This window comes from Fusarium proliferatum (genome assembly GCF_900067095.1).
Source record: "Fusarium proliferatum ET1 genome assembly, contig: FPRO_scaffold001, whole genome shotgun sequence".
NCBI lineage: Eukaryota > Fungi > Ascomycota > Sordariomycetes > Hypocreales > Nectriaceae > Fusarium > Fusarium proliferatum.
In genome coordinates this window covers 468131-483535 of record NW_022194790.1, presented here as the reverse complement: position 1 = coordinate 483535, position 15405 = coordinate 468131, and the positions used below count along the sequence as shown (strand labels likewise).

Here is a 15405-nt window from a genome sequence, read left to right as displayed (position 1 = left end):
GCTGAAAAATAGAGTTCGAAGCTGCATTACCCTCCAGCTGTATCAGGCAATGTTTTGGCCAGTTGGCCATGGCCCGTTTCAAACGGGACCAACAAATACCTCACTCTCTAAACTTGCCGCCACAGTGAATGACAGATTAGTACTCAGCTCAACTGAAACATGAATTGGTAGTTTTTCAATTGTTACTCGTCTCTCTATCTGCTTGCCTATCAGGACAAGTTTCCAACTGCGCTTCTTGTGCATGTCTGCAAACTGGCCTCTAAGCGCCGGCCTTTGCTGACCCGCTGCCATCCCATTGTTTCGAAACACTCTTTATACAGCACTAAGTGCACGCTTTTAGCACTACTGGATGGTTTTAGCATTGGTCATGCGTCATGAACTCGGAAGGCCTCGCACCTGTCAACCAATAGTCTCGGAATGACGAGTGGTGCTAACCGCGTAGCAACGTCATAGTAGGTTATCATGACCGCTAACGGTCCTCAGACGCTGGTGGGTTGGCTCCCTTCTGTTGTTTCGGTAATGCTCCCAAGAAACGGTTCAGTGGACTCTTCTGTTTCTTTGCATCCTTGTCCGCATCCACTGGAGGCCCTGGAGGAAGGAATGGGACATTTGGTAGGATGGCAATAATAGTATCAATCAGACCCATCGTCGTCTCGATTATGATTTGTTGTCTTGTTTATAAGAATATGGCACGGAGCAGATGACTGATGATAAGCGAAAACAATTTATGGAGGATGTGGGTGGACTCGTAGGCAGCGATTTTACAAACACCAAAGCGGGCACTCCGTTACGTCAGCTCATGCAGTTGGTCCGTCACTTTCACCCTTGAGACAACGCCGTTCATTGGTCTGGCAAAGGGCCTTCGGGGGCACAGCCTGGTCTAGGTTGCCTGTATCAGGCCATCTGGTGAAGTTGGATTCTATCCAGCTCCAAAAGCGGTATCCCCGCGGTATCAGGTGTGCAATCAGGACAAGACGTTGCACGTCAATTTCGGATGCAAATGCCCATCTGTATCTGGGCATCCAAGACTCGTCTGTAATTAATTATTGAGAGGTTTCACGAATACATCGTAGACTGGCGTTTTTACGTCGGCAATGGCTTTTAAATTGTATCACATTTGTAGGATGAGAGGACTGACTAATCGATAACAAATGATGAGAAGCCTGACCGCAAAACCCAGTAGCCATTCTCGCCTATACTATAAGTGGCCAATCTCTGACGCCAGTTCGTATTCTTGCGCGTAGTTCACTCTCTAATCAAATTGGCAAAACTCTCATTTAAATCAGCCTGAAGGTCGGCAAGAGTGGCGCGGTAGAAGTCAACAGCTGATCCTGGGGAAACACCCTCATCCACGTGCCGGTCCCTCTGAGTATCCGCCGTGTTGCAAGCATTCTGCCAGAGAGACGCGATATTTAGGTTTGGGTTTGGAGAGGCTAGTATCCAAGTCCCCGTCACATCTTCCTTCAAGCTGCTCCATTCACTTTTCCCTCTCCTTAAGAAGCAAACTTCTGGGAAGGCAGGGCAAAAAACACCCCTCTTGATGTTTTGTTGGCTTTTCGTGAGATAGGGTCCGAAGTCTGGTTTTAGGTATCGCGATGTAAAAGGTTCAGGCTCAAGAAAATTAACAGAAAACTGCAAAATCTTTTTAAAATGTTAAAAATACTATATGCTTACACTTCGCCGCTTGGTATCATCCTATTTCTCGTCAGGGGAGTCGTATTTCTTGGCCTCTTCGTATGCTGCTCGTTTAGTTTTGAGGATAGCCTCAGCTTGATCGATTTAGGCAGCTGGAGAGTCGAAGCCGAGCGCCTTTAGACGCTTCTTTATCTCGGCTTGAGTTGGCATGCCAGGATTTCATGTACTCGTATTGACCAAATTAAGAGAATGTCAACCCTTAGTAGAATTAAGGACTATGCAAGTTGCAATTGTTGTTGAACGTTAGCCATCTCAATGGTCAAGTGATATCAAATGGCAGTGATTCATGACCTCTGTCGATCACGTATAAATTATGCCTCTCACCCCTGACTCTTGCAAACCTCTATATCCGAAGTCGACCACTCTATACGTTGATAAAGAGAAAGCTGCGCTGATGCCATTGATACTAACATTGATTCGAGTCGCAGAAACAGATTTGGTCAACTATGCAAGTGATTAGGCTTACTAGTTTTCAGGACACCCCTACATTGGAAAGGAACCAACTACTAAATGTGTTCTATGACATTACCTAATGATTCCGAACATAAAATAAGGAGCCAACCCGCCAAGCAGCTCCTCTGAAGTTAACCGCTTCCACCAGGCTGTTACATTCTTTAGCTGTCCGAGAAAGCAAAGGAACTACCAGAATGGGACTGCATTATTACCCTGGACTTGCTCATGTTCGGAATCTGCCCTTCCCGAACTCGGTAGTCTAGTGGAATGGGACCCGGATGTGGTCAGTGCGTTCGATATACGAAGTGTTGGCTCTTTTGAGAGCGACGCTAGACGAAGACCAGTCTAGATCTGTTAAAACGATGCTATACTGCCTACTTCGGATGAACTGACTGACATATTCCAGGCTGTTTGATCTTGGTTTCGGCATACCCTGGTCCTGAAGACCCTGGAAAGTACGCCAAGCGCTAACATGGGAGTTCTCAATGCCGATGGAATAACGGGGCATAGCTATGTTTGAGAGTTCATGATTGGTTCAACTTGTCTAGCACGAGATTTTGCCGACAATTCCCAGGGTCCGTTACTTACCCGGGAGGTTCATGACTCAGATTCCCTGTTATAGCACGTTTGAGACTTGACAGCCTTATTGACCCCGTGATACTTGCGGGGTTGAGTCAAAGGGATGAGACGTACCTTATAGCAAATCGCTTAATTGAAAGCTGACATCTAGTTTGCAAGGATTGCTGAAATAAAGTTTAAGCTTATCAAACACACGGTTCAAGATGGTGGAGTTGTTAGTCAGTTGTCTCACAGCTCGGTCATGCCGTACAGCATGACAGCATTACAGGAGACGGGGATACCATCTAATAATACATAGGCAAGAGGAGAGGAAAAGACTATAAAACATCGAGGTTTCCCGAGTTATCATTCTGCAATCAACTCAACTCATCAACTCAGTTCTCTTCCTCACAATCTGCTGCGCAGTTTTATCACTTACAACCTATTCCCTTTCTTCCAAGCTCTTCGCTCCAAGTTCCCAATCCCCACCAAGTCCGTCACTTACCCACCACTTACAACTTTGAAAATGCCTTCTTTCACCAAATTCGTCGCCGCCGTTGCTGGATGCTCTGCCATGGTCAATGGCGCAGTGATCCCGGCTGAGAGCGGTCTTCACACCACTACTCTCCAGACCCGAGATACAGTCAAGACCACTGGAAATATTCTCAGCAAGCGCGAGCCCGTCACGATTGCTATTCTGACTGCGGCTGGTACCGCAGCAGCTACTGCCATCGTCAACGAGGCTGTCAGTGCTGCCGCCGCTTTCATCGGTGACATTTCCAACTTCGACGCTGGTCGTGAAGCCTTCACCGTCCAGACCACCGAAGCCATGATGGCGAACAACCCTGACCCAGAGCGTTTCCAGGCCGCTGCCTGCTATAACAAAGCGTTCTCGGTCGCCGATCCTGCCAACATTGATGGACAGTCCTCTGTTGAATTCAGACTCGGAATCCTCAACACTGATTACGAGTGCATGTACATTGCTGCACCTAACCAGTTCTTTACTGAGGGCGATGGTGGCCTCATCAACGTAAGTCGCGATTCGTTGATCTATAAAACTCATGAGCACTTTGACTGATGATAAATACAGCTCTCCTTTACCCATACCGACCGATGCACTTTTGACCAGGAAACTGCCGATCTCACTTGTGTTTAAGCGATAAAGAGGAGGATTTATGCGCTTTATGAAGTACTAAGAGAAGACGAAAAAGTGTTTACAAAGCTTTGAACAGAAAAACATTAGCCTGGAGATAATATCTTATACAATGACACAAAAGAGACATGATTTGATCTTCAGTGGCTTATCAACCTTGCAGAAATGGACCTCCAGTGAAACCATCGAAATGCCATATTATTATTACCTACCCAAAATCTGGGATCCTGGTAACAAGGATGCGAGGTATCTTTACTGTAAAAATTAAGATTAGAATATTTAGATTAGATTTAGGGTAACTTAGGGTAACTTAGGGAAGTTTAGTATAGATTTGGCCCATCTTTGATTAGCCTTTCATTTGGACATGCACGCGGGTAAAGAGAACCGAGGGGAGAAAGTGGTCAGGGTTTCGTTATCTTCATTGCCAGGTCCCATATCAACTGTCCAGCTGCTGAAATCGCCAAAGGTTGAGCTGATGAAGGAAAAGGGGGCTTGACTCGGAAGGGTGCCATCGATCGTGAGAACTTCATGTCCACTAGGGACCTGGAGACCAGGAGTGGTGCTTGTAGAGGACATGCTAGTGCTTTGTGCGCTGGAGCGGACATCAATCACTCCATAAACGAGAAGAAAGCCAGAATAACAGCGAGGAAAACGGTGGTGGCTGGGGCTCTCATCTTTGCGGTGACACTGGTGCGTTTTGAAAGGCTATGTAGATATAGTAAAGGCGTAGGGTCGTTATCGCGCGAGACGTAAATGAAAGTCAATGTAGAAGAGCGAGGATGAGTGGGCGGAGGCAATGCCGGTAATGAGTGGTGTTAGCAAGCGCGAAGAGGGAGAGTGTGGGGAGCATCGCGCCAACGGTTGTTGACAGGGGTTTTGTGGCCCGTGAATAGAAATCTAGGCATATCAACATGATTCTCACGGTCGGTCAAGCCGTAGTTGATTGACCTCCTGATTTGTTGTTTGCAGTGAAACGTGTGGCTAAGAGCTTATTCCGGAAGACAGAACCTAGCATTACCTCAGAGGACTTAGACAAGGTTTAGGGCTTTTTGTCCTAAGGTTTAGGCAAACTTAGGATAATTTATGAAGTATGGTATAAATGGAAGGCGTTGATTTCGAGCTACTTCTGGGGAACGGTAGCGCGCAACTGGTCGATCTGAATCTGCCTGTCTTCAGAGAGTCTCTCATCATCTGTAGTAACTTGAAATGGCGTCATGATGAAGTCAACCCCGGAGATGAGTTTGGCGAAAGCCCTGCGGCAACTAGGACAACAACCCTCTGGTTTCGGTTGGCTCTTATCGAGTCGGAAAGAATTTGCAAGACGTGCCGGCCCGAGTTTGAGTCTCGGAAACGAACAGGCATCTCTCTGGATTGCAAGTTTGCAGCGCGGACTGATCAAGACTGGATGTACTGTTCTGCTTGTGAAGTTGAGCATCCAACCCTCTGTTTCTCAAGTGAAGAGATCCTAAAGCAATCGGATCGGGTTTGCATCGCCAGGACGGGCTATGTTCGTATATGTGCCCATGAAGTACTGACCTGGGACGAAATGAAGGCCGGTCTAGGTGATACAAACGACTTTTGGACGAAAATTACAAAGACATGCAAGCATCCAAGCCACAAGATCCATCAAGTCTATCCCAAGGACGATCTAATTCTACCAACCGCGTTGGCCGAAAGAACCAGAGACTATTACTATCTGACTTTATCGGCTGGAATCCACACAAAGAGCTATGATGAAGCATATCACCAGGACGACCGAATGAATGACTATGTTGAATATCGCAACCACATGTTACCACTCGGTATGATGCAGATGGCTCGGGAGTTCGACGGAAAGAGCCCGAGGATATACTGTGAGAAAATGGTGGGCCAGACAGCAGATATATCCTGTGAAGATTGTCCTGTAGGCTATGAATGCCGCAGGATCTACCACAGACGATCAATATCACCGAGAGCGCAATCAGTCGATCTCCCGGGACACAGTTGGTACCATGCAATCAGTCCAGAGTCGTATTCGTACGCTGGACGTTGCGGTGTACCAGAGACCTGCTCTGATCCTTCGTGTCGAAATTACTACTCTTCAGGGATTCCTTACTGGCATGCTGATCATGGGCGTCGCTATCTACAAGGTGATTATATGGATTTCGAAAAGTCAAATCCTTTGTGGAGGAAAAAGAAGAACGAAGATTCGGTGGTCTAATGTTGCTATTTGAATAGCTCCATCCTAGCTCTGATGGTTAGTCGTTTGGCAGACCCTCTTCTTTCAGATTGCTGGATATGTAGGCATGTATAAATGGAGAATTTGGGTCGGGCGATGTACATACAGAATGGGATAAAGATTGTTGAAGGAATAGGTTGGAGCTTTTGAGCTCTCGACCAAGAACTATGAGTCATAGAGCTGCTCACAGCAGTCTACCAGCTGACCTTTTGAAGACATTGTCGAAAATCCCAGTTTTATCAATTACACAAGAAGGTCTCCATTTCACTACTCAAGTTGCACCAACATATCAAGAATCTTCGCTAGGCCCTGCCTATCACCTTCGAATGTCCCAGCCTTATCTTCATCTACCCAGCCCATTGTGTAACCTCCCCCAAAATCAACAACCCAAGCATCATCATTCTGATCTATGAGAACATTCGCTGCTTTGGCGTCACCCCACATGATGCCCTTCTGGTGTAGAAGATCTACTGATCCATGGATCTGAGAAGCCCATCGCTTTCTCAACTCTGGAGGACTCAGTGAAGCTCGAGCCCTTGACAACACGCCCTTGCTAGGTATCCAAGTGAATAACATTCCAAGCAATCCATCGGCATCCCGAACCACGCCTATTATACGGCAGATATATGCTTCGGGAGCTGGGGGTATCTGGGCCTCGATGATCTTCTTCAATGTCGTGAGTTCCTCTCTTGCATGTTGTGGGCCATAGGTAAGTCCAAACTTCTTGAAGAAGCAAGTGATGGAATGCCCATCTTCACCAATTACGGCGATACGCTTCGGCGGTTTGATCAAAGTCTCGTCTGGTCCGGCGTAGCATATCTTGACTTGAGATGGTGTGTAGCATTCTGTCCAAGTGATGAGATCTTCTAGGAAATCGGCATCGAACTTGACGATAGGGCTACCCCAATCGTGGTTCTTTGTGCCAAGGTCTTGGGGCATTAAATTGTCATCCACGGCTGTCAATTTACAGACAAAGGTTTGTTTGGGGAAGAAGTAATCCGCCAATGTTGGTTCTGCAACGACCTCGAGGTCCGGGGATGATGCGAGATTGGTTATGAAAGGCATAAAACAACCTAACAACCATTCGAATGCGTCTTCCTCATAGAAGTCGTCGAGTTCGACCTCACCAGATCTCAATAGTTGTAGACATTTGAAGTATTGTGCTGCGACAGACGGAGATCGAATGAACTGGCTGGGGCAAATATGACAGTAGAATACGTGGCCAGAATTAGATCGGATGATCAAATCACAGTCATTCTCCGTATGATGGACTTGCCAAAGAGCGATATCATAGTGCCAGCCTTTCTTCATCCCAAGTTCTGTATCCATGATTTCTTTCGATGTTGAAGAGAAGTTTTTGAATGGGGCTCTTTGGCCCAACTGGTGCCTAATAGCTGCGCCAATCATCGCCAAAGTTGTTTATTGCGACTTTTCGGAAGAATATCTGCCTCCCAACTCACATAAAAAGACGGAAATGATCTTATGATTTTTATTCATATTTTATAAGTAGAAGAGACATTTCCGATGTAACAAAAGCAGTCTTATTGTTGCCGCCGCAGTAATCCCAGGAATGAGTGATCTTTTATCGTTGACCACCACGTGACTGAATTTATCCTACTCCAATTGCGCTCTTTACCAACAAATGTCAAGGCAGCAACGGCACCACCGAGCATTGCCTACCGCTGGCAGTACTTAAAAGTTTCTCCGCTCAACGTTGGCTCCTCGAGGAGAGCGATCAGTTCCTCATTCTATCCTGTCTTTTACACGATAGTGACCATGGCGACTACATCGAATATGTTTCTGTACTCGCTTTCGCTCCAGCCTCCGACAGCCATTTCACAAGCCATCGTCGGCTATTTCTCTGGCACCAAGGAACAGCAAATTCTGACCGTATCTGGCTCTATTCTGACCCTACATCGCCCTAATTCGCCTCACGGCAGAGTCCAGCCATTACTTTCGCATGACCTCTTCAGTATAATCCGTTCGATTGTTTCTTTCCGCCTCGCGGGAAGCTCTAAGGGTAAGCAATATCTTCCCGAGCTGTTAATACTGAGCAGTTCTAAGTCGCAGAGACCAAACTAACTTATTCAGATTACATTATCGTGTCAAGTGACTCTGGTCGCATCGCTGTTCTCGAGTATCTACCAGCTGAAAACCGTTTCTCTCGCATTGCCTTGGAGACATTTGGCAAGTCAGGCGTGCGCAGAACCGTTCCAGGTGAATATCTAGCTGTCGATCCAAAAGGCAGAGCCTGTATGATTGCGTCTATTGAAAAGAACAAGCTCGTCTACGTCCTCAATCGCAACGCCCAAGCCGAACTCACCATTTCTTCCCCTCTTGAAGCGCATAAACATGGAGTGCTTGTTCTATCTCTGGTGGCTCTCGACGTGGGCTATTCGAATCCCGTCTTTGCATCTCTTGAGATCGACTATTCATGGTCAGACCAGGATCCCTCTGGCCAAGTGACGCCCAATGTTGAGCTTGTGTACTACGAATTGGATCTAGGCCTCAATCACGTGGTCCGTAAATGGTCCGAATCTGTTGACTCTACGGCATCGTTACTCTTCCAAGTCCCCGGTGGAAATGATGGCCCAAGCGGCGTCCTTGTCTGTGGAGAGGACAGTCTTACATACCAACACTCGAGACAGGACCCTCTCCGTGTCCCCATTCCACGGCGTAGAGGACTTACAGAAGACCCCCAACGGAAGCGTACTATCGTTGGTGGTGTGATGCACAAGCTCAAGAATAGTCTTGAGGCGTTCTTTTTTCTGCTGCAGTCAGAAGATGGCGACATTTTCAAGCTGACGTTTGACTTGCATGAAGACGAAGGTGCTCTGACAGGACAGGTGCGGCGCATCAAGATCAAGTATTTCGATACTCTTCCTGTTGCGAGCAATCTGTGTATTCTCAAGAGTGGGTTTCTTTTTGTCGCTACTGAGTCTGGCAATCATCATTTTTATCAATTCGAGAAGCTCGACGACGACGATTCAGAGCCCCCATTTATCAGCGACGATTTTCCTCCCGACCATCCTTCTGGGTATCAGCCTGTCTACTTCTACCCACGTCCTCTAGAGAATCTCACCTTGGTAGAAAGCCTTGAATCTTTAAGCCCTCTCATGGACTGCAAGGTTGCTGATTTGACTGGGGACGGTGCACCGCAGATCTATTCAGTATCCGGCAACGGCGCAAGGAGTCATTTTCGGATTCTCAAGCACGGGCTAGAGATTAACGAGGTCGCAACATCGGAGCTACCCGGGACAGTCTATGGTGTCTGGGCCACGAGGTTAAAGAGACACGACAAGTACGACGCGTATATCATCTTGACCTCGCCTGATAACACATTGGTCATGAGTGTCGGAGATGAAGTCGAGCAAGTAGACGATTCAGGATTTCTCACCTCTGTGACCACCCTCGCCATACAGCAAGTCGCGGACGACGGTCTGGTACAAGTCCACCCCCGAGGCATCCGGCATCTACGTGGCGGGGAAATCAACGAATGGCATGTTCCCGAACATCGGCATATCGTAGCCGTTGCTACAAATGAGCGACAGATTGCTGTTGCTTTAAGCTCAGGAGAGATTGTCTATTTTGAAGTAGATAGTGATGGATCACTTGATGAGTATAATGAGAGAAAGGAGATATCTAGCACCGTAACGTGTCTCAGTTTGGAATCAGTCCCTGAGGGTCGAGTCCGAAGCCCTATGTTGGCGGTGGGATGCGAAGATTGCACTGTTCGAATCCTAAGCTTGGACCCAGATTTCACGCTTGAGAGGAAATCTATACAAGCGCTGACTGCGGAACCCTCGGCGCTAAGCATTATGACGATGGAAGACCCCGTATCCAGTAGCTCAGGACTGTACCTGCACATTGGTCTGAGCTCTGGTGTGTATCTACGAACTAGGCTGGATGAAACCACAGGAGAGTTATCAGATACGCAGACAAGGTTCCTTGGTCTCAAGGCTATTAAGCTTTTCCAGGTAACCGTCAGGGGGAAAGCCTGTGTTTTAGCACTTGGGACTAAACCTTGGTTGGCTTATACCGACCCGAGACGAGGATTCATGATGACGCCTCTTGATTGTGATGAGCTGGAGTGGGGATGTAACTTTAGTAGTGAGCAGTGCGAAGAGGGTATCATCGCAATTCGCGCCAACTTCCTCCAGTGAGTGTTCCATTCCTACACATTCTGAGCCTGGATGTCAGTGCGAATAGTCGTGTGCCGTATCCGACGGCCAGCCTTGCTTATTACTTTGCTAACCTAAGCTCAAGCATATTCTCCATCGAGAACCTATCCGATAAGATGGTCCGAAAATCGATATCTCTGACCTACGCACCACGACATTTTGTTAAGCATCCTCATGAGCCCTACTTCTATACAATCGAAGCAGACAACAATACACTATGTCCTAAGTTACGAAAGCAGCTACTGGGGGCCACCGAAAGCCAAAATGAAGAGGATGCCAAATTACTCCGACCAGCGGACTTTGGCTATCCGCGTGGTCGTGGCCGATGGGCGTCATGCATAAGCGTTGTCGATCCACTCGGTGAACATGTACTTCAGAAGATCGAACTCGAAGACAACGAGGCTGCGATGAGTGTTGCAGTGGTTTCATTCACTGGCCAAGATGGCGACAGCTTTCTAATTGTTGGCACAGGGAAGGACATGATCCTTAATCCCAGGCAATTCTCAGAGGGTTATATCCATGTCTACCGATTTCAGAAGAACGGCAGACAGCTGGTGTTTATCCACAAGACCAAGGTAGAGGAGTCTCCGATGGCGCTTGTGGCTTTCCAAGGTCGGCTAGTCGCAGGAATCGGCAAAGCCTTGCGAATTTATGATCTGGGCTTGAAGCAGTTACTTCTAAAAGCCCATGCTGAGGTGGCACCGCAGTTGATTGTCTCCCTTGATGCCCAAGGGAACCGTATCGTTGTTGGAGATCTCCAGCAGGGCGTGACGATGGTTGAGTTAGATAATGAACATCAGAAGCTGATCCCGTTCGTTGACGACACAGTTGCACGCTGGACAACCTGTACTGGGATGATCGACTATGAATCGGTGATAGGCGGAGACAAATTCGGTAACATCTGGATTGTGCGATGTCCTAACAAGGCGAGTCAAGAGGCAGGCCAGCGTGGAAATCGCCTCAACAATGCACAGGACCATCTTCAAGACGCACCAAATCGCTTCGACTCAATCGCCCATTTCTTTACCCAAGACATACCGACCAGCATCACCAAGGCCAGCCTCGTCGTGGGCGGGCAGGACGTCATTGTCTGGAGCGGCTTGCAAGGCACCATCGGCGTACTCATCCCCTTCGTCACACGCGAGGACGCTGAGTTCTTCCACAAACTCGAAGGACAGATGCGTGCTGAAGACCCGTCACTTGTTGGTCGCGATCACCTGATGTATCGCAGCTATTACGTGCCGACCAAGGGCGTCATAGACGGAGATCTCTGCGAGCGGTTCAGATTACTCTCTATAGAGAAAAAGGAGCGGATCGCGGGCGAGCTGGATCGCACAGTGGCGGAAATTGAACGGAAAATCTCGGTATGTTTCCTTTGACCTTTTCTATGGTGGTTATAGCGGAAATGAAATGCCCATGCTGACTGATTATAGGAAGCTCGAACCCGGTCCGCATTCTAGGGTTATAATTGAGTTATGGGGGGGACCTGGGGGAGGACGCCACGGTCATCAGAATTCAGGCTAACATTAGACCAGGTTTTCTAAACAATGTTGCTTGGGCGGCTATAGCTGTCACCTTATTGGCATATCACTTGCTGTTCATCGGAGGCCTGAAATCTCAGCTACGCGTCCGTGAGGTGTAAGCATCACAAAGACACGCAATGGTACCAGTTGTCCCATTACACTACTACGACTGATGCTACACAGCCCCGACGCTTTAGATGATGTGCCATATGCCAGGCTAATCCGTCAACTGCTTTCCCTCTCAATTCGTCTTCGTCTTCGTCACAGTTTCGTAGTTTGATTTCCCCAGTGCCAACCTTCCGGTGAACAGCCCCTCCAGAACTATTTTCACCTGCCTCACTCAGTAGAATTCCAATCATGATATCATACCCTTGGCAGTACATCTTGCAGCCAAGAAGTAAAAGGCTGATGGTGTCCCCAGTCACCAACTCAGGAGCCTCTTCCGATTCCGTCAAGATATCTGGAAATGCTACGCATTCCATTGATAGATTCATCGCCATCTCCAGAAGTGAGCTGTTGTGGGGATGTATCTGAAAAGGTGTTCCTTTGTCAGGACGGGGATGCAGTTTCGAGACCGAAACATCTAACAAGATGCCAGTAATTGTTAACGTTGCAGAAGACACACTCCCATAAGGGTTTGGAGTCGCTAGCGTATGATGTACGTCAACTACTGTCGCTTGTGGCAGTGGGCATATGTGGCAGAGGTCCGACGTAAGTACAGGCCCTACGACAGAGGCCCAAGACCACGTCGGCGCATAGTATGCTTCGTGCCTCGAGGTCGGCCCCTTTTCTACGTGCCAGCAAACTTTCGTTTCAAGTCCATCCTTCCACATACCAGCTATAAACGCTGTATTTATAAAAGGAGCAAGTGCAGCAGCTACACCCGAGATAGCAGGTAGTCGATCTGTCTCGCGGGTGATAGCACGGCTGGTCAATGGACCGATTATGTCTAGCCAGACTCTGAGCGGCACTGAGATCCGTGGGCCATGTTCAGTATCTTTGCCGGATTTCATGGCTTCTAGGTTTATGAGCCTCAGCGACTCCTTGCGTGTGTGCGACCCTGGACGACACTCGCAGAGATGTACCTCCCGACAATGCCAGACTAGCTCGTGAGCAGTAAGTCGGAGGATTCGGTGTGATAGTACGTGCTCTTGCAGCGTCCAAGCTCTCTTCTCCAGTGGGCTTTGCTCGCGACACCATGGCCCATCGCCAATACTATCGGCCCAATGCCCTTGAGAATCCCAAGGTCGGGCGAAGATCTCGACCTCTTCAACTTGTTGGCTATTCTTCGAGACAGTCGGGAACGACTTTACAAGACTGAAGGGCCGCGGCTGGAAGAGCCCCTCGCTACTATTGTGAGCTGCGGCGGCAGCGATCGTGAGGTACGCATTTTGATAGACATCGCACATTTTGGGTGACTCAACAGCCCAGTCAAGCTCATCATCTTGTATGATACAGAGTGAGTCTATCCACAAGTACTCGACATCCAGTTGACGGCAAATAATTATCGCCTCTTGGAATGTCTTGGGAAACCGATTGAAGTGAATGCAGTGGCAGAACTCGGTGAAGCTGGCTTTGGTGGTCTTGAGAGGCATGAAATCACCCCAGCAGTGGCTGAGAGCTATGTATCGACCGCGATTATCAGAACTGGGTATAAACAAGTGAGGATCTCTGTCTTCGTTTCCAACAGACAAGACACGAGTCGGAAATGGCCGATCCTCGCTGACAACTTTACATTTCTGGTGATTATTGACACAATCTTTAATCCAGCCTCGTATCATATCCCAGCTTTCCGGCGAGGTAACATCGTACTGAACATGAGTTCCTGTGCCGATGACTTTCCAAGGAGGCGGAATTCCTTCAGATACATTAGCTGACTGTTGATGCTCCTGGTGATTGCAACCTTACCTGGTAAGCAGTATAATTCATAGGTGACATAAAACTCCTCCTCCGTACCAGAATAGCAGGCAATAAGCTCAATCCTTAGAGCCCCATCTCGACCCCACAAGACATCAGCCAGGAGGTCGTCGGTGTCTCCGAACCAACGCCGGCCAATAGAGCGATTAATGTAGTTCATTTCATGGATATCTGGCCACGCCATATTGAACAGCGGGTACATCGAGGCGGTGGAATCCCTGAGTAGAGTGCAAACTCTACATCTCAACGTGGCTTTCTTGCAAACCCACTCAAAGTCCATGTTTCGATATGGATACTCAGTATCATGGAGGCCGAAGATAGGTTCTAGCTCTTGGCAAATAGCACAGAGAACGGAGTCTATCGATGGATCATCCTCTATCTCAATGCGTTGGAAGAAGACCTGTAATCGCTGTACTTCCTTCCTTATCTTTTCAAGATAGCCCCGAAATTGTTTGAAAGGGGTGTTTGGCATCTTCAGGACTGCGACGTCGAGATTGCTGATCGCTCGGTCGAGATACAAGGTCTCGATGGCGAAACACTGGCGGACATATGCAGTAGCCATGAGACACCCCAATAGTGCATAAACATGATGGTATCCCGGCTTATCTGCCATATCTGCTTCCCAAGGCTCACTCTGCGTCAGCGGCTTAAGTAACTCGATGTTAAGGATAAGGTCGTCCAAGTTGACACCACTGCAGACTTCCTGGGCCATATCCCTTGCCGTCGAAGCTTCCAATACACGGGCAGCCATGGTAAGGGCTATGAAGCAGCAATAAGAGGCTTCAACTGGCTCACTCTTGGCATTTTGCTTGCCGTCAGGTGCTAAAGTTTCCTCTGGATTTAGTCCAGGCTCATCTAAGCCGGTGTCATTTTCCAGAGCTGCAGAATCCTCACAGGCAGAGTCTGCAGCCATGAAAGCTGCCTGAACGGCCTCGTAGCACCTCTCCCGTAGCTCGGAAAGGTCGATTGCGAGATCGCTCAGATATCCAAACCGGATAGATCGCTCGGTTGTCATAGGTTCTGTTGTCTTGATGATCTCAATCGCGTGTTTTCGTACAAGATCAAATTCATTGATCATGGAGGGTAGCTTCTCAAGCTGCAGTATCTCATTCTCCCCATGTGCGAAGAAAACCTTTGCAGCCTTGTCTATATCAGGTTCATCTGTTTCGAGGATGAACTCGCGTCTCGCAAGGTAGATGTGACGTCCCGTATAGTACAAGGTTTTTTCCGTGTCGTCATCCCCATCATCGTCTTTTATGGACTCTTCGGTGTTTTTGCGTGTCAGCTGGGAGTTTGAACGACCCCCAACTTCAATGCTGAGACGGTCTAGATGGTCTGTCAGGCTGCCTCCATCAGAAGTCTCTGCGTCCGCCGACATGATGATCATATCAGATCTCTAGCTGCAAGAATTTGTCCGAAGCATTCAAGTAGGTAACTGATCGAACGTGACTTTTTTCATGTCACAAGTAGTCAAAATATCTCATTATTTCACAGATGGGGAGACCATTTATGTCATGAGACTATCCTCGGTGCCAAGACTACACCACCTTTCAGCTCAGATATTTTTAGCCACAATTAGCCGCCCGCAAAATGAAGCTGAAAGAACAGGCATATAATTGGACGACTCTTGTCAACTCCATGGATAAATGGGGGCTCGACAGAACAGGTTCATGCTTTATTGGCATAACTGCTGTTTCTAGGGTATGT

The 15405-nt window shown here is 48.1% G+C and overlaps 5 protein-coding genes across 5 annotated transcripts; 3 read left to right on the top strand and 2 right to left on the bottom strand.

Annotated features, from left to right (window-relative positions):
- Window positions 1-209: 209 nt before the first annotated feature.
- On the bottom strand, window positions 210-464 carry FPRO_01966 (uncharacterized protein; the record flags this gene model as incomplete). The annotated part of the gene is made up of 2 exons (XM_031225606.1): window positions 210-342; window positions 397-464. 2 exons carry the CDS (start codon window positions 462-464, stop codon window positions 210-212), a joined length of 201 nt encoding a protein of 66 aa, XP_031074507.1.
- Window positions 465-3232: 2768 nt separating this feature from the next.
- On the top strand, window positions 3233-3862 carry FPRO_01967 (uncharacterized protein; the record flags this gene model as incomplete). Its single annotated transcript, XM_031225595.1, has 2 exons — window positions 3233-3736; window positions 3797-3862. The coding sequence occupies 2 exons, from the start codon at window positions 3233-3235 to the stop codon at window positions 3860-3862; spliced, it is 570 nt and encodes a 189-aa protein (XP_031074506.1).
- Window positions 3863-4958: 1096 nt separating this feature from the next.
- FPRO_01968 (uncharacterized protein) lies at window positions 4959-6059 on the top strand (the record flags this gene model as incomplete). Its single annotated transcript, XM_031225583.1, has 1 exon — window positions 4959-6059. One exon carries the CDS (start codon window positions 4959-4961, stop codon window positions 6057-6059), a length of 1101 nt encoding a protein of 366 aa, XP_031074505.1.
- A 1794-nt stretch (window positions 6060-7853) lies between these two features.
- Window positions 7854-11718, top strand: FPRO_01969 (related to splicing factor 3B subunit 3 (spliceosomal protein sap130); the record flags this gene model as incomplete). The annotated part of the gene is made up of 4 exons (XM_031225572.1): window positions 7854-8097; window positions 8169-10236; window positions 10344-11622; window positions 11692-11718. The coding sequence occupies 4 exons, from the start codon at window positions 7854-7856 to the stop codon at window positions 11716-11718; spliced, it is 3618 nt and encodes a 1205-aa protein (XP_031074504.1).
- A 218-nt stretch (window positions 11719-11936) lies between these two features.
- On the bottom strand, window positions 11937-15076 carry FPRO_01970 (uncharacterized protein; the record flags this gene model as incomplete). The annotated part of the gene is made up of 2 exons (XM_031225561.1): window positions 11937-13639; window positions 13690-15076. 2 exons carry the CDS (start codon window positions 15074-15076, stop codon window positions 11937-11939), a joined length of 3090 nt encoding a protein of 1029 aa, XP_031074503.1.
- Between the last annotated feature and the right edge of the window lie 329 nt (window positions 15077-15405).